This window comes from Sceloporus undulatus, chromosome 4 (genome assembly GCF_019175285.1).
Source record: "Sceloporus undulatus isolate JIND9_A2432 ecotype Alabama chromosome 4, SceUnd_v1.1, whole genome shotgun sequence".
Lineage (NCBI taxonomy): Eukaryota > Metazoa > Chordata > Lepidosauria > Squamata > Phrynosomatidae > Sceloporus > Sceloporus undulatus.
Window position 1 is genome coordinate 55,493,490 of NC_056525.1, and position 22,554 is coordinate 55,516,043.

At 38.6% G+C, this 22,554-nt stretch overlaps 1 protein-coding gene across 1 annotated transcript in view; it reads left to right on the forward strand.

Annotated features, from left to right (window-relative positions):
- The window catches only part of LOC121928672 (plexin-A2-like), a 37,836-nt gene extending 15,754 nt beyond the window's left edge, over positions 1–22,082 (forward strand). The window contains exons 3-7 of the mRNA XM_042463709.1: positions 2,569–2,759; positions 3,281–3,450; positions 10,932–11,144; positions 14,402–14,552; positions 17,610–22,082. Coding sequence (XP_042319643.1) covers positions 2,622–2,759; positions 3,281–3,450; positions 10,932–11,144; positions 14,402–14,552; positions 17,610–17,705 — 768 coding nt within the window. The 5' untranslated portion in view covers positions 2,569–2,621 and the 3' untranslated portion in view covers positions 17,706–22,082. The remainder of the gene's footprint in view (positions 1–2,568; positions 2,760–3,280; positions 3,451–10,931; positions 11,145–14,401; positions 14,553–17,609) is intronic.
- Positions 22,083–22,554: the final 472 nt, after the last annotated feature.

The following is a 22,554-nucleotide window of genomic DNA, read 5'->3' on the forward strand; positions in this document are numbered from 1 at the left end:
GAATCAGGGCACAGCATCCTGATGATGCATGCCCAACTCTGCCCCCCAGGGCATCCTGATGCCGTACGCTGCTCCAGATGGTGCATTTCATCATGGCGAGCCTCCGGCACTGCATCCAGGTGACACAGCGCCAAAGGAGCACCATATAGCTGTGCCACCGCGGCTATGGCACTCTTTCAAGGTTGCAAAAAGGAGCTGCAATGCGCCCTCAAAAGGCCAGATTGGGGCCACGGCATGAGGTTACCACAGCCCCAATCTGGCACGAAAATGGGTGGCTGCAGGCCGGCCCCTTGGGGTGGTCTGTAACCTCCCCAGACTGTTTTTGTAACTTTGTAACTACTTCCAAGTAACATCTTTTTAAAATTATCTTTATTATCTTTATTTATTATGTTTTAAAAAAACATACAAACATACAACCATAGACATAACCCTTCTTATTAAAATAAAAGTGTAATTTTCCTATCTTGATTCTACTTGCTATACATTTTATCCCTTGTTTCTTCCCACTTTCAGAGGAATTGGAATTTGAATTCTCCACTAATACTGGCTTCTGCAAGTTTTCCATTATATAATTTTTGTTCTCCTGCTTTCAAATCTTTCTTAATTTCTCACTGTTTAACCACTTGGTTTAATTATTATATTAACACACCATTTACATTTGTACCATCTTGATCAAAAACAAATTTCTCAGACTTTCTCTTTATAATCCTTTTTGTTGTCTCTTTTCACCATTACTTATCTTTAAGCCTTTTAACCACTGAACACCAATGGAAAAATATTTCCCCATTTCTTATTTATACCGTTCATTACTGTTTCCCACTCTTTTACATAATTGCTTATCCTTTACTTTTTCAACATCCTCATTTGTCCATCTCTGCTAACTCAAGGGGTTTGGTCAACCATTCCTCCATTCTTCAAGTCTAGATCCTCTTCCAATATCGTCCATATATCAATCTGGCAACTGTAATCATATGGTGTGTTATTCTTTCCTTACTTTTTTACATCTTGCCTTCCAATATATTCAATAAAAAATATTTCTGCTTTTAATTTTAAATTGTTTTGTACTATTTCAACCATTATCTTATGCATTTCTATCGAGAACTGTTTTGCTTTTTGGCAAGTCCACCATGCAAGGTAAAACGACCCCACTTCTTTCCTACATTTCCAACATGTACAGTTGGCCCTTCTCTTATGCAGGGGATCCATTCTGGACCCTGCCGCATAAGGGAAATTCCGCATATCCTTGAGCCCCACTTAAAGCAAAGGGGGTTGTGCCCACAGTGGTGTGGCGGCGCAGCAAAAAGCGCACATCATGGGCACACGTGCCATTACTATTTCTGGCACACAGCGCCACTTCTTCCATCACGGCTTTCAGCATATGCTGAAAGTCGTATATAATGCGCCCTTGTATGATGCAGGCACACTGTATTGTTTTGCCCTTTTTACATCTTCGCTAATTTGGCCAGTGTCAAATGCCATCAGTAAAACATTTTGTACCGATTTTCTTTTAACCTATTACTTATTGTAAATTTCAAGCTTTTATTGAATGTTCTTTCCCACTTCTCTATCTGGATTGTATGACCACAGTTCTGGGTGCATTTAACCATATATTTTTTTATAGTTTCCTCTTCTATCACATGGTTTAACAATTTCTATATTTTCTTAATTGTGTGATCAGTATCTTCACACATTATTCATTCAAATTCTGTGAATTCCAAGTCTGTTTTACCTAATTTTTTATCCATCCTATCTCTTTCATATAAATGCATATGTAAGTACCAGGCACATTTAATCCCTTCCATCTCTAATTCTTCTCTGGTTTTTATCCTTCTTACTTAACAGTTCTTTGTAAATTACCCATCATGTACTTTTTCCCTTCTATAAAAGGCTTCATGTGCCAATGTCCAGGCTGGCAAGTTCTTAAACAATGTGAAGTTGAAGGCTCTCATGGCCAGCATCCATAGTTTTTTGTGGGTTTTTCAGGCTATGTGGCTGCATGTCTCTGAATATGCCAGCCACAGATGCCAGTGAAAAATCAGGAATAAACTCACATTGGGATCCTATGACACCAGTCTCCTGACCCAGCCAAGGCTCTCCTCCTCCCCTGGTCGAATCTGCCCCTTCTCCTGTGCTGCTCTTCATGTCTGGAATCTCCTCCCCACACAATTAAGGAGTATTACTTCCTTGGCTCATTTTAAGGCCAAGTTGAAGACACTCTTGTTCAGGGAGGCATCCAAAATTACTGGTTGTTAATCTGCTGCTTACTTTGTTTTTATTGACTACTAATTAGTATTATTTTAGAAATATTTTAATCATGTAATGTTGTTGTTTTAGATTGCATGCCATTTGGCAGGTTTTAAATCTTTTTTTTTTTAACCCTTACTGTGTAAAGCATTGTGCAAACCTTACAGAACTCTATAAATAAATGATGATGATGATGATGATGATGATGATGATGATGATGATGATGTTCCAGATGTGTTCACCATTAGAGAGCTAGTGGATGAAGTGAGAAAAGGTATAACCAATCCTATTTTCATTTTGTGCATTCTTTTTCCTCTTGAACAGACTCAACATTTCGGTACACAGGAAGCCCAGACAGTCTACGTTCCAGAGCACCTATGATTACTCCAGACCTAGAGAGTGGGGTGAAAGTCTGGCATTTAGTAAAGAACCATGATCATGGTGACCAGAAAGAAGGTGACCGGGGCAGTAAGATGGTGTCAGAGATCTATCTAACAAGGCTACTAGCTACAAAGGTAATGTTAGGGTTTTGATCTACTACTTTCATCTGCTCAAAGTAGTAGATAACAATGACCACACCAACATTTATTATTGCTCTATATTATTTGTACGGAAATAATAAACTCAACAGTTTAAAATAAGAAGATCATCCTACAAGTGAGGTAATAACAGAAGTTGAATAGAGCTGAGAAGAGTTACCTGCCCCACACTAACAACAATGGCAGCGTGATCAGGGCGGAATGTTACCCTCACGAATGTATTAAGTCTTTGAAACTCCACCTTTCCACCAGAAAGGAATTCAAGATGTCAGGGATACTTTTTCCTTTGCTCTGCAGTGTGTGAACTTTGTTTAGTTTATCTCCTTCCTCCTCCTCAAAGTATCAACAAAAGAAGACCAATGTCAGAGCTTGCAAATGCAGTTGTGATGATATGAAGCCTATTCTCCACTCTGTTTGTAATCAAATGGTGCAATCCCTCCCACTATAGGGCCTTTGTAGCCATGTATACTCACACTTTCATTTCTTGCTTCCTTCAGGGTACACTGCAAAAGTTTGTGGATGACTTGTTTGAGACTTTGTTCAGCACTGTGCACCGAGGCAGTGCTCTCCCACTGGCTATCAAATATATGTTTGATTTCTTGGATGAACAAGCAGATAAGCATGGCATCCATGACACTGATGTGAGGCACACGTGGAAGAGCAACTGGTGAGAGGGGTCAGGGTTTATGGGTGTGGAAAAAGAGCTGAATGAGGGAATGTGTCTTGAAGGTCTTGTAGTCAAAAGGGAGTTTGTATAAATTACGTCCGACTGAGCCTAGTGTGAAACATTCAGGAAGGCTTCCAGTTGGCTTTTGATAGGTAAATAAATAAATGCACTCTGATGCAGTCAATTTTATTTTTAAAAAATTAGAAGTACTATATGATGTTTTAAATTCAATGAACCTTTAACATTTACAGTGCATCCACTGGGTCAACTCTGCTATAAATATCTGACTTCTGCAATCTTAACAGCCTTTGCTTTGAGACTCATGAAGATTCCATGTAGTTGCTTTGACTATCATTCAGCTTTTGACCTGGCCATATTATGTGGTTTCTGCTTTCCTATCCCCCTATGTCCTATGTATTCCTTAAATCATAGGCTCTGTCATCCGTATGTAAGTTCAGTCCTGCTTTAAGTTGCAGTACTTCAGCACTGTTTTCCCCCCAGTTTCAGTGACATGGTGATAGCTATGCCAGTACAGCTGCACAGCAGCTTGCAAAAGCATACACACTGCCACAGTGGATATCCCTATAGCACAGCATTCCATAAAGCTTTTCTCCCTTCTTATTTAAAATCATAATCTCTTAACATCTGGTTACGTTCTAAGTGTGTAGCATCAGGGAAGCTGCTGACTGCCTCTGGTGTTTGTCTGAGATAAGAAGATAAACTGAGGCAGAATTTGCTCTGCCAGATATAGCTGGGCAATTCTTAGTGAACCTGAGTGGCATGAAAATGCATTATTTAATGTCTTAGTGCAGGAGAACAGGCCTCAGCCATGAGAGATTCCAAAGATGCCAATTCCTGTCCTCTAGTCTGTATTTTCTAAAAGGCTTTGTTAGCAAAACAAAATAAATAATTATTACTGAAAATTATATTAAGTATTTATTATTATTATTATTAACCTTTATTTATGAAGCGCTGTAAATTTACACAGCGCTGTACATGCAATCTTTTTAGTTAGACGGTTCCCTGCCCTCAGGCTTACAATCTAAAAAGACATGACACAGAAGGAGAAGGGAGTGGTGGAGGGAAAGGGTAAGAGGTCCAGCAGTTCCTCTCAACCTCCGAGGTCTGGACCAAGGCAGATGGACTGGAGGGAGGGCAAGGCTTCATAATGGATGGTTAATCATTATCCAGAGAAAATACATAATCACAAGTAGGATAATAGTATTCCTGAAAATATTTTTTCAGTTATTCCTTTATAAAAAGTGGATTTTATTGTGTCTAGCTTCCTTTCTAGGGTGATATTTGCTGGTGCTGTTCAACTTTTTTCAGTAATATTTCCTGACTAGTCAGTTTTACAGTTTAGCACCACCTGCTTTCCTTAGATAGTAACACAAATTTATGGTTGTGCAGTCCTGTGAAGATTCTTGTGTGGTATGTTTAAAACTGTTCCATCAACTTGAATGGATTAGATTTACTCAAGAGCAATCCTATAAACACTAGTCATATTTTCCTGTCACATCACCAACATCTTATTATCAGTGCTATGAAAGCTACAGGACAGCCCTTTTAGGATAGTAGGGTACAATTTAACTTTATTGATGTTATGCTATACTGCTCACATGGCCACACTCCACTGTCTCAGTGCCATATTCTGGTTGAAGGGCAGACTGGCAAAGATTCAATCTGGTAGCAGCTCAGTACATCTGAAACTACAGTGATCATCTTGTACTGCAACCTATGTGGAAAATCTGGAAATGGAGGAGCAGTTGAGTTAGGGAGGTGTGTCACTGTTTGAACTAATGAGAAGAGACAATCCCAATTCTATAGGACACACTGATTCTTTTCTATCCAGCAAATGACCCTGTTTCACTGTAACTGAATTTGACAGTGATAAAATCTAACACTTCAAGAAAAGAACAAGATTTGCATTAGGTATGTGTAGTATTATTTGACCTCAGATTCCCTTGTGTTATAACCACGTATATTCTGCTGGACGGTGCCTTGCAACTTATTCATACTGCTCTCTCATTAATTATTCCAGCCTTATTCATTATTCTATTACTTGATAGTGTTATCACATCTAGAGCTGACTGAGTGATGCATTCAGTCAGTACAACCAAGAATGCAATTCATGTTTCTTGAAACTGCTTGGGAAACTTGAAGGCAATATACAAATATAGTTGTAACAAAGATTTAGCCAAATATTTCTTGATCATATAACCACTCTTTATGTACCTGAAACTGTAATTGAGAGACAGGCTGGGATAACTTGCCACTGCTTACAGAGGCTAGGGCAGGGCTTTCATAAACAATATCAACTATATATTAGACTATCCACTTAGCTGATTTTGTGACCTTCTCGTAGCTTGGGCTATGACATCCCAAATGTTCAAAAACTTTTATTAAAAAAGCAAGAATCCAAGGTTCCCTAAACAAATTTTACATACATATAGTATGTGATATCCTAATATCCTAATTTGGTCCAGATGACACCAAATTAAGAGTAGCAAATACCCCAGAGGACAGGATCAAAATTCAAAATGACCTGAATAGACTAGAAAGCTGGGCCAAATGAAATTCAACACGGAGAAATGTAAGGTAGTGCTCTTAGGGTGGAAAAATGAAATGCACAGATATAGGATGGGGGGACACCTGACTGAATGAAACTACGTGTGAAAGGGATCAAAGAGTCCAAGTAAACCACAAGTTGAACATGAGTCAACAGTGTGATGCAGCAGCTAAAATGGCCAATGCAATTTTAGGTTGCATCAATAAAAGTATAGTGTCTAGATCAGGGGAAGTAATAGTTCCACTCTATTCTGCTTTGGTCAGGCCTCACCTGGAATATTGTGTCCAGTTCTGGGCACCACAATTTAAAAAGGATATTGAGAAACTGGAGCGTATCCAAAGGAGAGCGACTAAAATGGTGAAGGGCCTTGAAACCATGCCCTATGAGGAACGACTAAGGGAGCTGGGAATGTTTAGCCTGGAGAAGAGAAGGTTAAGAAGTGATATGATAGCCCTGTTTAAATATTTGAAGGGATGTCATATTGAGGAGGGACCAAGCTTGTTTTCTGTTGCTCCAGAGAACAGGACCTGGAAGAATGGATGCAAGCTCCAGGAGAGGAGATTCCACCTCAACATTAGGAGGAACTTCCTGACAGTAAGGGCTGTTTGACAGTGGGACACACTCCCTCAGAGTGTGATGGAGTCTCCCTCCTTGGAGGTCTTTAAGCAGAGGCTGGATGGCTATCTGTCGGGGATGCTTTGATTAAGATTTCCTGCATCGTAGGGGATTGGACTGGATGGCCCTTGTGGTCTCTTCCAACTCTACGATTCTATAACAAAAAGAAAACAAGACTTGGATTGAGAGGACTGTGTCCTTAGTTGTAGCAATAATCATGCATAGAAGAGACTGAAGAGAAGTGGTTATCCCTCAAATACATACAGTTGTCACACAGAGCAGATCATTTTCTAACTTTTCAGACCAGTTGCGTTTGTTACATCTTTTTCTTGGCTGTTATTTTAAGATTAATAGTTCCCTGGGTTTAAAATTTACCACTGAATGAAGAATAAAACCTCATACATACACAAATGACTAACTCCAGCCTCTGTATGTGAGTGTGAGTGTGTGCGTGTGCATGTGCATGTGCGTGTATCTGTTCGTTCATTCATTTATTCTTGAATCCCTTGTGGTTTGAAAAGCCTCTAATCATCCTGTCTTCCAAAAGCCAGATTCCCTGCTAAGGCTGCAGAAAGCTAAAAACAATTTAACAGAAGCTTTAGAGGCAGACTTATTAAGATAAAATACTGCAGTCCTGAATAAAATGACACTTGTTAAAGCTACCAAGAAGTGCCTATCAGGAAAGAGTTTTGCCACCTGTGGCTATCCAACCAACACGCCATGGTGACAAGTTTTTGCATTGGTGCAATAGCTTACTGATGCAGGATGGTGTCTTAATCTTAATTTTAATGATTTTATTATTTGAATGGTTTTCTACTATGCAGTTTTTAGAATTTATCTAGGTTTTGAATTATTGATAAAATTTGGTGTATAATATTACTCTTCGTGATATGTGATAACCCTCATCTGAGGTATTTCCTTACTGTTGTCTTTTTGTATTGGTCACTGACCAATTTCATTCAATCAACATGGGTTTTTTTGCACAGAGATCTCCCAACTGTTGCTGATGTCTATACACAAATGCCAAAAAAGAATCCTAAAAGAAGAGACAGATACTCAAGCCTTTACATGCAGTCTTTCCTGTTTAGTTCTAATAATAGAAACACACAAAACTGTCTTGTAGTAAGTCATATCATTAGTCCATCAATCTCAGCAACATCTTCCTCCTCTTTCTTTTGGGTTGGCTCCAAACTAAGGTAATAAAACTTAATTCCTGTTGAAATCAATTGATCTTAAACCAAGTCCAATCAAATTCATATTTGGCCTGTTGATTTTCAGTGGGAACTAAATTTAGTTGAATTAGTCTGAATGCAACCTTATAGATTCTACAGTGGGCCCTTCATCTCCACTGGGGTTTCGTTCCAGGACCCTCAGTAGATACCAAAATCCATGGATGCTCAAGTCTCATTTAATACAATGGCTTAGTAAAATGGAGTTCCTTATATAAAATGGCAAAATCAAAGTCTGCTTTTCACAATTTATATTTGTTTGAATATTTTTAATCCATGGATAAAGAATCTGTAGCTATGGAGGGCCAATTGTATTCCCTTCAACCCATGACACTTATTTTTGCATGTTATGCATATCCATAAATTTAATCCAGTTCCACATTAATCTGAAATATTTTTAGTTTGCTCAATCTCCATATTTTCCACAATTTTAGTATCTGTACCTTTGAAAATACATATTTCATATGTTTAAATGGCATTACCACATTCAGTGGTGTGCATTATCTTTTAAGTAGCAAAATTCAAATCTGTACATTTACCCAAGAGATGAAATCAGGACAATTAATTTTAAAATTTTAAAATTAATACTTCCTCAGGCATTACTACTTGAACTAGTTCCTAGATGAGTCCTTAAAGCAAGAGAATGGGTGAACAGTTGTTGCTCAGAACTGTGGAGCTAGATAGTAGCTGAAATAAAAATATATAATATGAGTAGAAAGTTAAAACAGATAAAATCTAATTGCTATAGAAAGAAAAGCACTTTCTCCAAGGGTGGTCAGAAAAATTAACTTAGTTCTTCCTTATTGTTTCTGTAGGATTTGACAATACACCTTTCTTAAATCCACTTAAGTTCAACAAATATGTAGCATGGTAGGATGGCACTGTTATCTCCATGCAATAAATGGGAATTTCCACTTACCAAGATTAAAGGGCATACATGGCATAAGCTACAGTGGTTGCTCCAAAGCACCAATATCTTGCTTTAACTTTACACCATCCTTTCTCTCTGCATATTTGACCAGCAACTGTCAATACAGTGTAGAAGGGATTACTTTTACCCCTCAATGACATTGAAAAATTTAAGCTTCGTGGAGTTCCTATGAGTAAAATTACAGGCATTTTTCTGATGCTTTATGGTCAGTCAAGTGAAGTGGCTTAGAAGAGACTGAGAAGAAGGCTGGTTACTGTGATGGGAACCATATGAGGGAAAGCATGTTACAATAGCCAGATGAACTGGAACAATGGAGGGGAGATCTTCTGTTATACCAGCAGTTCATTTTTTTAAAAGTATGAATTAATTCCATATTAAGGCTGGATGTCTTGTCACACATTTGAAAGATGCAGTATTGTTTTGATCCCATCATAGAGAAAAGTGAATCAAAATTGTTCTTTGACTGCAGATGCCTGAGATTTAGGAGGAAACCTTAAGATGCAACTTCCAAATTGATAGGTAATAGGCAGCCAATACCCTGTCTTCTGTGAAAGATGTGTGGGAAACAGCAAGATGTGTGCCTATAACAACAAGATGTGCCTATAACTTTGTGATATACAAATGGATGGGGCAAGTCTTGAGATGCGTGGACAAGAGCAATGTTTTATGTACAATGCGCCAGAAACATGTCTGAGTGTGGAATCTGATTATGCATGCAAAGGGAAAAAATCACCAATCACCAACCAATTGTAACATGATTTACTTTTTTTTTTCCCCTCAGCCCTGGGACTCGTTGGCCAAAGTTAATATGGAATTGGAATATATCCACAACTCCAATCCACTAACACAAAGGTTTCTTGGCTCAGTGCACTACACTAGTTAAAAACACAGCACCTCATGAGTACATTCTTTCTGTCTATCCACATCTCGCTTTCTGGTTCCCAGTCAGCCTTACACTACAGTCCTGTCTCTCCCAGGAAGTCATATAGGTCTTTCAGGTAAATTAGACCCAAATCATACAGGGCTTTAAGAAAATTGTCTCCATTTATTTCACAGCTATTGGCTATAATTTTTATCCACTCATCCATGAATCCAAATAGCAGTAGAAATTACCAGAAACAACCATGTTTTTCACATTTCAGACAAATACATTTAGATCAAAGTTCTAACATCCAAAAGCCACAAAACAGTGATGCCTTTAGTCAGCCAACTAAAATGCACAAAATACATGATGCAAGCATTCAAAGCTCCACTGGCTTCTTCATCAGTTTTTGTTGCTCTGCAACTCTTAACAGTACAGCACAGCACAGCCAATGGTGAAGGTTTATGGGAGTTTTAATTCGGCAGTATCTGGAGAGAGCCACTGTGATCCACACCTGGTTTACATAATCAATATGCCTGGTTCTCTTTTTGTCACTTACTGTCTGGATTTCACACGTTCATATATTGAGTTACAAAAGGTGGCATTTTTGCTTGTTAGTGTTTATTGTTCTTTCTGTTCTCAGAACATAACATTGTCCTTTACAATCAAAAGCAACAAACAGTGGCACCTAGTGACTGACTGCCTTGTAACTGAGAACAGCACTGGCTCTCCTAAGATTAAAGAGAACTCAAGACAGTAAAACAGATTCTGATTTAAATAGTTGTCTATTGTAGGTTGAAACATAATACTGTTGCCCCCATGGAAAGATTCTGTTTGCACACTGCACATAACAGATGCTCATCAACATGTTAAACAGAAAAATACATCAATATGGAAAGAAATCAAATAATATGAAGTTAATAAAACTGACTTTAAGACATTTTCACTCCAGTTAAAATCCAGCATAAACCACATAGATTCTGTGTTCCACATGTTCTATGTTCCACATATATTCTATGTATCTATCCTAATATCACTGAGAGAAAGAATATTTAGTTTGGTTACAGCTGGGTAATAAGTACAATCTGACTCTCATTCTTTTATGATTGCTCCACTTGCAGCTTTAAAAAAATCAAACACATAGTATTACTATTATGAATATTCTGACCATTTAATGGCATTTTGTGAAAAGAACGCAAACACAGTTAAGTGGACAATAATGATAGCCATTTCTTTCTTAGATTTCTAATGTATGCTTTACATCCTTTTCTGTAGTCTTCCTCTTCGCTTCTGGGTGAATGTAATTAAAAACCCACAGTTTGTCTTCGACATCCACAAAGGAAGTATCACAGATGCCTGCCTATCAGTCGTAGCCCAGACCTTTATGGATTCATGTTCTACTTCAGAGCACCGACTAGGCAAGGACTCCCCCTCCAATAAGCTGCTGTATGCCAAGGACATACCTAGCTATAAGAGCTGGGTGGAAAGGTCAGTATGGAGATTAATAAACCACTTTTGGATCCTGTCCTTCCTTCAAAGCTTCCCTAAATTTTAAGCTACTGTACTTATTCAATATAAGAACTGAGAGAAACTGAGTTGAATTAAAATAAATAGGAAAGTATGTTTCCCCACCCCCATTGCTATATCAATAATTGTTTACATTTGAACAATCTGGAAAAATGTTGGCCCCAGTGTAGTCTTTAATTTATGTGTATGTTTCTCTGTGTGTTGTTCTTTTAGAAAAACAAAATTAAAATAAACAATATTTTTACCCTAGGGAATCAAGGGATTGCACAGTTGTAATTTTTATGCACAGTTCCTGAAATGGTTTACATCAATTGTTGTTGTGTGCTTTCAAGTTACTTATGGTGACTCTAATATTGAACTCATCATGGAGTTCTCTTGACAACATTTGCTCAAAGGAAGTTTGCCATTGTTCAGAGGAGGTTTCCCCTGAGACAGAGAGCGTGCGATTTTCATGGCTTGTGGGTTTCATGATTGAGTTGGGGATCAAACCCTTGGTTTCCAGAAGCATAAACCAACACTCAAACCATTATGCCTTGTGTGCTCTCTTACAACAATACCATAAGACAATAAAACAAGAAGTATAACACAATACAATTTTCAAGGCAATTTAGAACAGGTCATGACTGGGAAAATTATTATCCAAAGGAGAGAAATGATAAGCATTTATTCCAACAAAAGTAAAAACAGAATACAGGCTCCACATACTGATAGATGGTCACACCTTTATTTTCTTGTTACTTTAAAAAGCTCAACACATTTCACCCTTTATCAAAATTGTCCTTTTTCAGGGGCCACACTTCAGATCGAAATTTATGAATTTGTATAAGACACTCTCCAAAGAATTGGACCATTGAACAAAGGGCAAATACAGTAAATTTAAAAGCTACATTTCAGTACATGCCCACAGCAACCAACATGAAGGCCTTACATACCACAGAACTGAGATCATTTTACAGGGCATTACAGAGAAGTCTTGTATCCATGTACCTGTGAAACATAAAGTCTGTAGTCCATAGCACAGAAAATAGAGCATCTCCAGAAGATCATAGTGGCCTTGAAAATTGGTATATGGCAGTCTTATGAGACTTTGGATATTAAGATCACCCTTTAAATCTAGCTCACAAGCAGAGTGGCAGATCTTTTAGCACAGGTCTAGTGTTGATCCGTTAACAGAAGTGTAATGTGGGCATGATAAGACAGACTAGTATCATTGCACTTTGCCCTAACCACAATTTCTAATCCAGGCTTTAGCTCCTCCATAAATGGCACTAAAGTAATCCAGTCTTGAGGCTCCTGATGCATAGATCATAGTGTCAGATTATATTTGCTCTGGTGCTCCTACCCATGGAGGCTGTGTGAAACTTCAGTTACAGCAATAGACCCAGGGGCATTCCCCAAACTGCAAATTTGTTCCTTCTAAGGTAGTGCCTCCTCTCTAGACATCTTTATTCTCTTAATTTTTGAGCCAGTGAACCATTTGTCTATAGTGCCTCTGTCGTAAAGATTTGTGTGTATATGTGTATCTATCTTAGGTTTACCTGTCCATTTAGAGTAATCCAATAAATTTAATAGGGTTTTATTAGGCAAGGAATACTCAGAGGTAGTCTGCTAATTTCTCCCTTTGAAAATTCACCTACAGTACCTGGTGTTCGTTAACAGGAGTGTCCCATCCAAGTATTTATCAGGGCTAAGCCTGCTTACCTTCCAAGATCAGATCTGGAGCCTTTATGATATTTAGCCAGGGTTATGTTTTGGATAACTCTGTATTTAGCTTCAGCTTATTAGCCCTCATCTTCTCTGTCACTGTATTCAAGCCCAACCTTGATCTAGTTCCAATATATGTATAGCCTCTCATGTTACCCAAGAGCATACCTGATTGGAATAGCTGAAGTTGTCTTGAAGGCTAAACAATTTTTCTTGGTGACTTATAGTTGCCTCATAGCCAGTCAGAAGGGAGAGTTTTCCTGATAAGGAACAAGATATTTTGTTTCACAGTGACTTCCAGCTCTTGATCCTCAGGCCTGTGTTTAGGGTTGCCATAATTCTCTACTAAAAACTGGGACAAAATGTAGGACAAAATTTAGCCCAAAATATAAGGCAATTGTAGGATAAAATTTAGCCCAAAATGTAGGACATTTAATAAAAATGGAGGTGTAAATTTTGTCCTACATTTTGTCCCGGTTTTTAGTAGAGAATTATGGCAACCCTACCTGTGCTGGTTCTGTGCCAAATACCCAGGTGGGCACAGTTCTGTGAGGTCAGTGCTACCCACTTCTCAGTGATGCATGTCAGAACAGCTTTATCATCCACTATTAAATTGTAAATTATAGAAAACTTATTTCAGGCTGACCTAGTATTACATAACAACACTACCATTTTATACCACATTTTATCAATAGTTAGGTCTTGTTTTATTTTCTAACTAGCAGACATTTCCAAGTTTGCAGAATTTAGAAACCCGTTTTTAAAACCAACCATTTACAAGATGCACACTCCTATGGTCCCCCTAAAATCTATGCCAAATTTCAGTGATCTAGGTTTCACAGTATTGGAGCTATGGCAGAGACAGAAAGATAGTCATTCTGTTTTGTTGCTGTAGTTGTAAAATCTAAATCTAATTATGATTAGTGGTTTTGTTTTAGTGATTCTTCAGTATTTGACCATTAGAGATTTCCTCCTGTTCTCCAACTCCAAAAGCATTTTTACAAGTGAAATTCCTTGTTTTCTTTCCCTTTTTGTGTTACATAATTGTTGCCAGTTAAGCACATAATGGCTGTAAGATAGTATGTGGTGATACCTATATACCTATATCACTAGGGAAAAATATACATTGTTTTAAGGATCATGATGTTTCTTACAAGAATTGCCTGACATTTCTTTAGTTCTTCAACTCTTTTTGTGTCACACCTTCTCTACAGAACATGACTAGCATGATTCATACTTGCCTTCTATTTTTCTTTCCTATTTAACATTAGCATTATACACATGTCAGATCTAGTATCTGCCATCCATGGACAAATCTCATAGATTTTCAAGACTTCTCCCCATCTGCACCACAGCTCACTGCATTCAGCTGGATTCTCCACCCTTCTGCATAACATTTCTTGGAGGAATTGCCAAGTAGAGAAGGGCAGGGAAGTCCATTCAACTAACCAAGTTCTACGTGCCTGAAACTGGATCCAACCCACACCATATATTTCTATCCATTTGTTTTGCAGGTATTATGCAGACATTGCAAAACTCCCAGCCATCAGTGACCAGGACATGAATGCCTACCTCGCAGAACAGTCACGTCTGCACTCTGTTGATTTCAACATGTTGAGTGCTCTCAATGAAATCTATTCCTATGTCAGCAAATACAGTGAGGAGGTGAGGGATACTTTGGACCATTTTTCTCATATTTCTTTGAGTATTGCCACCATAACAAGGTTTCAGAGAAACACAGTATCTTGGTAGGAAAAGAGATGTAATTTTATTGCCAAAGGAATGATCAGGTAATTCTAACCATTTTTTTCTTGCTGTGAAAAAGTTTGAAAACTGCAATTTTCACAGTTCAGGACTTATTTCTGTACACCTGTTGTTTTTTTCTGCACAAGAATAAAACCCCAGGATTTTCTGCATGAAAAAAAGACAATATTTTTGTGGAGAAAATGCTGTCTCCCACACTGAAAATGCTGTATTTGGAAACCTTTTCTGCGCAAAATTTGCATGTTGGCTTGAATCCTGTTGGTTATTTATGTCTTTGCAAGTAAACTAAGGTCTATAAAAATTAAAATGGGCAAGTTTCCTAAGGTCTGTATTCAGCAAGGGGCAGCTATTGCATTACTATATAATAGAATCAAGAAAATGACTGGTGCACATTGGGACTGATACAAAACAGGACCAATGAACAATGGGACCAATGTGCATCATTCCTGATGTGCATCAGGCCCATTGTGCATCGGGGCACTAGTTAGGGATGCCAGTGCACATTGGTAAAAGCAAAAAAGTGAGAACTGTGTGTAAACATCCCACATTGCAAAGACTGTTATCATTTCAAGAGTTTACTTGTCAGGATTTTCCAACACTCAATATACACATTTTGACCATTTTTTCAAATGCTATCAAATATTTTCACACACACACACCCGCCCCCATTGGTAGAAAGGATATTGTGACAACACTTATATTTTATCAATGGCAGTTGGTTCTTTATATGCCAGTGGAACCGTGAAATCCATATTTTTTACTCCCATGAAAGTCTTATCCTAGTAACTGATAGTTATTTTTCGTTGTGGTCTCAGTCCATCACACATATGAAGCTATTCTTTCACAGAGCAAACCTTTGGAGACTTCAAAATAGCTGAGATTATGGTGGTAGAGCCTACTTACATGTATGACGGAGGTACTATCTCCTCAATTCATGTGCTTGAGATAGACCTGACATCACCACGCCTCTGTGATTTTTTTTAAAAGGAAAAAACACATGTTTTCTCTGAAAATCAGGCAGCTACCATGTGGGGAACCCTTCTGCTAGTTGGAGGAAAATCTTGTATCCAACCCATTACCATTAACATTCTCTGAAATTTATTTCAAATAGAATTGAATTAGTGTCTTACTGATGACTACTCATCATTATGTAATTAGATCATGGCCTTCAGAAAAAACAGGATGTGTGTTTCATCAATTCTTGAAGAGCTGCAGTCCTCTCTGAATGCTTTTAGAAACCATCTTGACCTGTAAAGCTTCCCACTATCCTCTGTCTCCCCAGAAACAAATAGCATGTCAAAACTGAAACACGATCTATTTTGTAAAGTGTTGCTGGCAGCATGAGCTCTTCTGATGGATGCATCACTTGAAACCAAGTTCACACCATCTGTTCAGCCCTTTAATTTGCAGTGCAAGAAAAGCCTATTTTGCAATTACAACCATTAAAGCCAAGGCTTTTGTCATTTAATTGTGTGTATGAGCGTATGATACTGTGCAACAGCCGTTTGCCGATTAGACATGAAATCCACATTACTTCCCTGCTAAATGATACAGGAAATGCAGAATCCAGAATATGACTGTGTTTTTTGCTAGTAATGTACACCAACACAATAACACAGAAATAGTTATGGACTCATGAATGCAATGGCACTTCTGCTTTGCCTTCCTTTTATCCTTTAAGATTTTTCCTAAGAACACGCACTTAAGGACTGGGATTAAGCTAACAATCTCTGTGTAAGCATTCAATCTAGAAAAGATTTTACAAGTTTACCAGAACTATACAGTGCACCCACGATATGTGGGCTCACCATATGCGAATGTGATATCACACAGATGGTGATCTCCATTAAATGAATGCTGTGCACACCCATGGCATGTGCACAGCATGGCACGCAGGAGCACACCGCCATTGAAAACAATGGGATTTGATGTCCCACAGTATTTCTTTTACATGAGGGGGGCCAGAATGGATCCCCACATAAATTGAAGGTCCACTGTATTAACAAAACAAGGCCTAACTATCAGAGCAGTGGAATAGGTTTTATATTTTATCATTAACACTATATTTGAAACTGAGAATTTAAATGTTCACCTATTTTGTTCACAAATGTGAAGAAGAAAAATTCTAAAGTTTTCATCCCACTGGGAAAGATTACAAGAGCTTTAGGATATTTTAAAAGTATTTTTCATATTCCAGAATCTGTTTTGTGAAAATTTCACAAAATATTTCTTTTGGGGGGGGGACCTCACAATTTTTGGTGCAGAATACAATGGCTGAGATCCTACATAGCACATGTGGAGCTTAATTTTAGTGCACATAGTTCCATGCCTTCCCTCCCCTTCTTCAGTAACTAACCCCAAAATGGCACTGCTGCTGCCATTAAAAAGCTGTGGAGAAAGGAGGAGGGAGATGACTGGGCCTTCCTCTCAATTTTCCTGTAGTTTGTAACAGAGGCAAGGCAGAGGAACAACTATGCTGTCCTTTCACTGCCTCTCTTACATGCAAACTGCAGGAGAACAGATGGGGAGTTCCAACTGTTTAGTTTCCTCCTTCCTTTCCACTTCCTCCAGATCAACAGTCATACAGGACTTGGCAACTATAGGGGGCACAAAAGATTAGGGAATATACTCTTGCACCCCATTCAAAAAAGGACACATGCATACACTTAGGATGCTGGCCAATGATTTGGGGCTAAAATACATTTTTGGGGATTGGTGCTGTTGCTGCTGCTGTGATGATGATCAATGCATTGTTTCATTCACTGTCATACAGAGTTTTTAAATCTTGCAATACGTGACCATTTTTGATATTATGTCTTGATCTTTTCTTTTCAAGGACAAAAAAGTGAATATCCTTTTATCCCTAGTGGAGACACAGAAATCACCATTCCTCGTCACTTTGTTAACTCATTTTATTGTCTGCTCTTTCTAAGATGTTGGTATTGCTTTTGGTTCCAGATCATTGGAGCTCTGGAGCAGGACGAGCAGGCGCGCCGGCAGCGCTTGGCATACAAAGTAGAACAGCTTATTGGTGCCATGTCCATGGAGAGTTGAAGAAAGGAGCAGGAACTCCTAGAACAATAGGAAGTGGTTATTGCAAAGACTTCTTGGAATTAAGAGTAAAACCAGAAAGGAGGTGACAGGGAACATACCCAAAGTACTGTGACAACCTCCAAAAAGAAGTGAACGTTGGTCCAACTATTTAGCTCAAAACTCTCTCATCAGATTCGAGTTGAAAGTATGGGAGAAAACCAATAGCAGTGCATCTCAAAAACCAGCTGGATTTGCCAAGAAGTTCTACTCCTGAAGTTGCAACCTAGAAAGATCCTGGGAAACCTAGATTTCCTCCATGACTGCTGCTTTGCATGAAAGTTGTTTGATGTATATTAGGAGATAACAAAATACTATTTAAATTTTTCTTTTTTAAAAAAAGAAAAAGAAAAGAAGAAAAAATGAAATGTAACAAACACCACAGTGGCCACATCAAATATCCCATTGAAAAGATTCCACTGCACACACTGCCCCTCCCATCTCATGAGGTCCCCATTGTTTGTGGCTCAGATGGATGGTTTGTAAGTGGACTCTCATGTCTTTGGGACTGTTTGAAAAATTCCATTATTCCTTTTCCTGGGAACATACAGAAAACCCCACAAGCACGGATTTGCACCAAACCTTTTATACAGTGAAGTTGGGGGGAAAGCCCAGCAGTCTGCAAAAGGCACTTAACAGAAATGTATGGGAGTGGAAAAGTCATCCTGTCATTCAACCCATCTGTCTTGAAATCCAAATTCAGCAATGTATTCATAGAGTGCAGATATTTTTTTAATACTCTTTATTTACAATTGAAGGGTTACTATGGTTATATGGAAGTCCTTCATTCCTCTTCTACTTTGACACAAAACTCTCCCCACCCCCATTTCAAAGATTCTTCCCTGTTTTTGACAACCATGTTCCTAAGAAAAGTCCTGTCCTTTTGAAGCTAAGGAGGTTGTATGGTGGGTTAAATTGAAACTAGTGTATTGTGCGCAATTTGTGTAAAAGCTGATTGGCTTTCTTAGTTCCTTGGTATATGGGCAGGTTAGCTTTTGGGTTCTTGTCATTTCTTTCCTAGTCACTATGTGATTTCTTGCAGCTTAAAAAAAGTGTTTACAGCAAGGCAATACTTGAACAGTGTAGACCTAGCAAGGCAAGATATTTATTACTTTCCTTCTTTAGAGTCAGTGATGCTTATGTGATCAGCGCAAATGGCATTTGCATTTTTCTCACACCATATGCAAGGTCCTACAAAGGTCAAGCATAAAACTTCTATGTCCTTTGGGAGAGTCAGCTGAGGGGGACTTTCTCTCTGGACAAAAGGAAAATGGCATGCTCTACATGCCTGTTAATGGTTGTTGTCTTTGTCTTTGTCCATGTGTCTTGTCTTGGGTTAGGTTTCTTAGCTGACCCTAGCAACCCATTTTCTAGTGATCAGTGGAAGGCTGTTGTCTGTGAGTTGTTCTTCTTTTACAAAAGAAAAAGACCAAAGCTTCCTTGTCCCTTTCAAGAGTGCCAAGTAGCAGGTGGGATTCTGTAAATATTTCTCTCGGTAATAAATATTGATATTTGTGCAGACTTCGGTTAAGAGGGGCGATGAGGGGGCAAGGTGATTAGGCTTAATGGAAGACAGGCTATCGACCAGATGATTTTAGATCCCATGACTGGAATCTAAGTCAGATTTAACAGAAGCAGACTGGTCTTTTTTTTTTTTAAATGAGGCTTAGGAAGAGGATGGTTAGACCATTAGTTGAATGATGATTCAGACTGTGGCACAGTTTACCTGGAGTGTATAACATTTTCAATTATCTGTATGTTCTGAATGAAATTAGTGAATTCTATCATCTCTTGAGTATAAATTATCAGAAAAACTAAAGATATTTGAGGATAGATATTGTTTAGGGGTTACCATTATTTAGTATTCTATAACTGGACGGAAGGAGAGGGAAGTCTCAAGAATGAGGAAAACGATAGCATTTGCTCCTGCCTTGCATCTCCAGCACCTATGTATCCCTCAGATATTCAGAGACATCAACCTAAAGGGTTCACATTTAAAAGGTAGCCTAGAAGAGGCCATTTTCCACTGTCTCTTTCACACATTATATGCATGAAGAGGACTCCATGTGATTAACAGGAAGTAATTCTGTGTTGCAGATTCCACATTCCAAACTCTACATCTGGGATCCTATCATAGTGCCACTGCACTGAGTGTGGATGTTTGACATCTGAAACCAGACACAATTAGAATTCTGAACCACTTGAAAGCCAATGTGGGCAAAGTTCTACATTTTATAAGCTTCCCTCTTCAGATATTGTTGAAAAACAGAGTAGTTTACAACCTCAGAGAAAGAACTAGTGGTGAAGTTACTTATCTAGCAGAGAGGATTTCCTGGCACTAATGGTTTGTGCAGCCATTATGGTACCAACCATAATCCCACATTCTTCACTTCCAGTACATACCATTTCTATTTCCCTCAAACAAAAGAGGGGACTGTTTCCACAAAAGGCCAAGGGTGAGTAGGTTGTACATTAAATTACCTACTCTGTGAGCATCTTTTACTTTTTGAATCATTATCCTTAATGCTGCAAGCAAAAGGATAAAGGAAAGGAGCAAGTTGCTGCTTTAATTATAATTCATTTAAAGCTGTGCCAAACCCACTTTCCCCCTGATAATTCACTTTCATAAGTTTCCCTGGGCCCTATTAATAGCCTGAAAGAAATACTAATGACTGACCTTGCACAATAAGCCAAAGCCTTTGACATTCACAGCAGCCAAAGCTTTGCAGCCAGAAGGTTCTGATTTACATTGACTTGGCAGAGGCAGGGACCAAAAACCAAATGCAGGAAGCATCTAAGAAGGGCAGCCCAGTTTCAGGAGAATTACCTCTATACCCTTCAGCTATGTAGTGAGTTTGATTGCAAAGGCAGTTTTGTCTCCTCTGTTCCTAAACCTAATTGATGTGGGTGGTAAGTTTAACAACCAATTTTTGTTAAAGGAATTTCCACTTCACAGGCACTTCACAATTGGACTGTGTTAGGTCTCCTTTAGCACTCATTTTCTCTTTCTTTTCAATTTTTAATGCTGTGTGAGATGGACTTTATGGCAGTAGCTTCAGCCTTCCAAACGAAGACAATTTTACAAAATAGACCCAATCTACAAAGACCCATGCTACAAATTTCTTTCTCTCAGCCTCAAAGGTGCTACAAGATCCCCTTGCATTCAGATGACAGTTCTCTATGTTCTTATTGAACCCCTATAGCGTTCCAGGAGGCAACTGATTCACTCTTCTTATCAATGACAGAGAAGAATATGTAGTATTTTCTGCACTCTTGTTAATAGATCTTACAATAAGATAAACCAGGTATTGAAGTTATGTTACAATTACTGATCCATGGGGGAGTTGTGGGTTTTGTTTTGTTTTTGTTGTTGTTGTTGTTGTTGTTGTTGTTGATTTTAAACCAAACAACCCAGTTGTGGCTGAATAACCTGATAGATCGATGACACCCTTAAGTGTTATGAGCCTAGTTTCTCTGGATACCAGAAGGATTTGAACATTTAGAAGTCATTGTGGTGATTGCCTTAAGTGACATTCTCCCTCCATGTCAGTACCTCTTTCCCCTGATGTCTGAGTCCCAGCCTGCTCTGTTTCAGGTGCTTTCACATCAAAGCGAGAGACGTCATTTCTGGAATTTCTGTGCCTGGCACCACTGTTTGAATAATTCCATTTAATCTTCCACTGATGAGTGCTATCCAGAGCCATCAAAGAGCCCACTGCAAGGGGTAGTGATGTGCTAATCAAATGCTTCTTTCCTTTGAAGGCCTTTATTTCAAAAATTCTATCTTGTTAGCATGCTTGCCTGCTTCTGCTGTACTTTTTCTCCTCTTAGAACTAAAATTCTGCAGCCACTTCAGTCACCAGAGAAAGTGGCCTCACTGTCTATGTAACTTCTCTTCAAACAAGTTCCATGAACACTCAGAAAGTAGTGGAAGGGATAAATAGCTAAACCCCCACTGATCAAATTTAAGTGACCTAGCTAAACTAACAACAAAAATAATTTTAAAAAAACTGTCATAAATTAAAATGCTTTATTTTTTCTGGTTGAAAATACCTTTGGGACACTTACAATCTTTCTGCATCACACAGAATGGTGAAGGTCTTAGTCTTACCCAGGAAATCATAGATGTGGATTAGCAAACTCCCAACATGTCCCTGTCATTATAGGATGCCCTGCCAGGAAATCCAGTGTTATGTGTAGCATCTATGTTCACCAAAATGCACTGCATAAATAATCCAGTTTGATACTGGATTATCTGCCCTGGCTCAGTGCTGGGAAATCCTGGGTACTGTAGTTAATTGTGGCAGCAGAGCTCTCTGACAGAGGCGGCCAAATGTCTCACAAAACTACAGTTCCCAGGAATCCCTAGCACTGAGACAGGACAGTTAAAGTGGTCTCAAACTGGATTATTTCTGCAGTGTGTTTTGGACCTGTGTTACATTTTCACACCACAAAGTAGGTATTTTTATCAAAGTATCCTCCCATTTTATGCTGCTATAAATTAAATTATTTATTTAAATTACCGAGCTAGAAAACTGCCCATGTGGACAACTATTCTCTGGTCTCTACCAGAATGGTAAAAGGGATGCAATGTCTTTCAGCAAGAGCTACTCAGTTAAAATTCACTAATATCTGACTAGCTCACCTGAGTTCAATACAGTTTAATTGTTTTAAATTGTATCTTGTGAAGGAATTTCCCAAAATTATACTAACCAAACAAAGGTTTGCTTTCTAAAATCTCAGTGCATTCCATTTTCACTAGAAATGTGCCTGGTAGTCAAAGCCTCTCTCTTCTTCAGAAGACCTCCTTCAC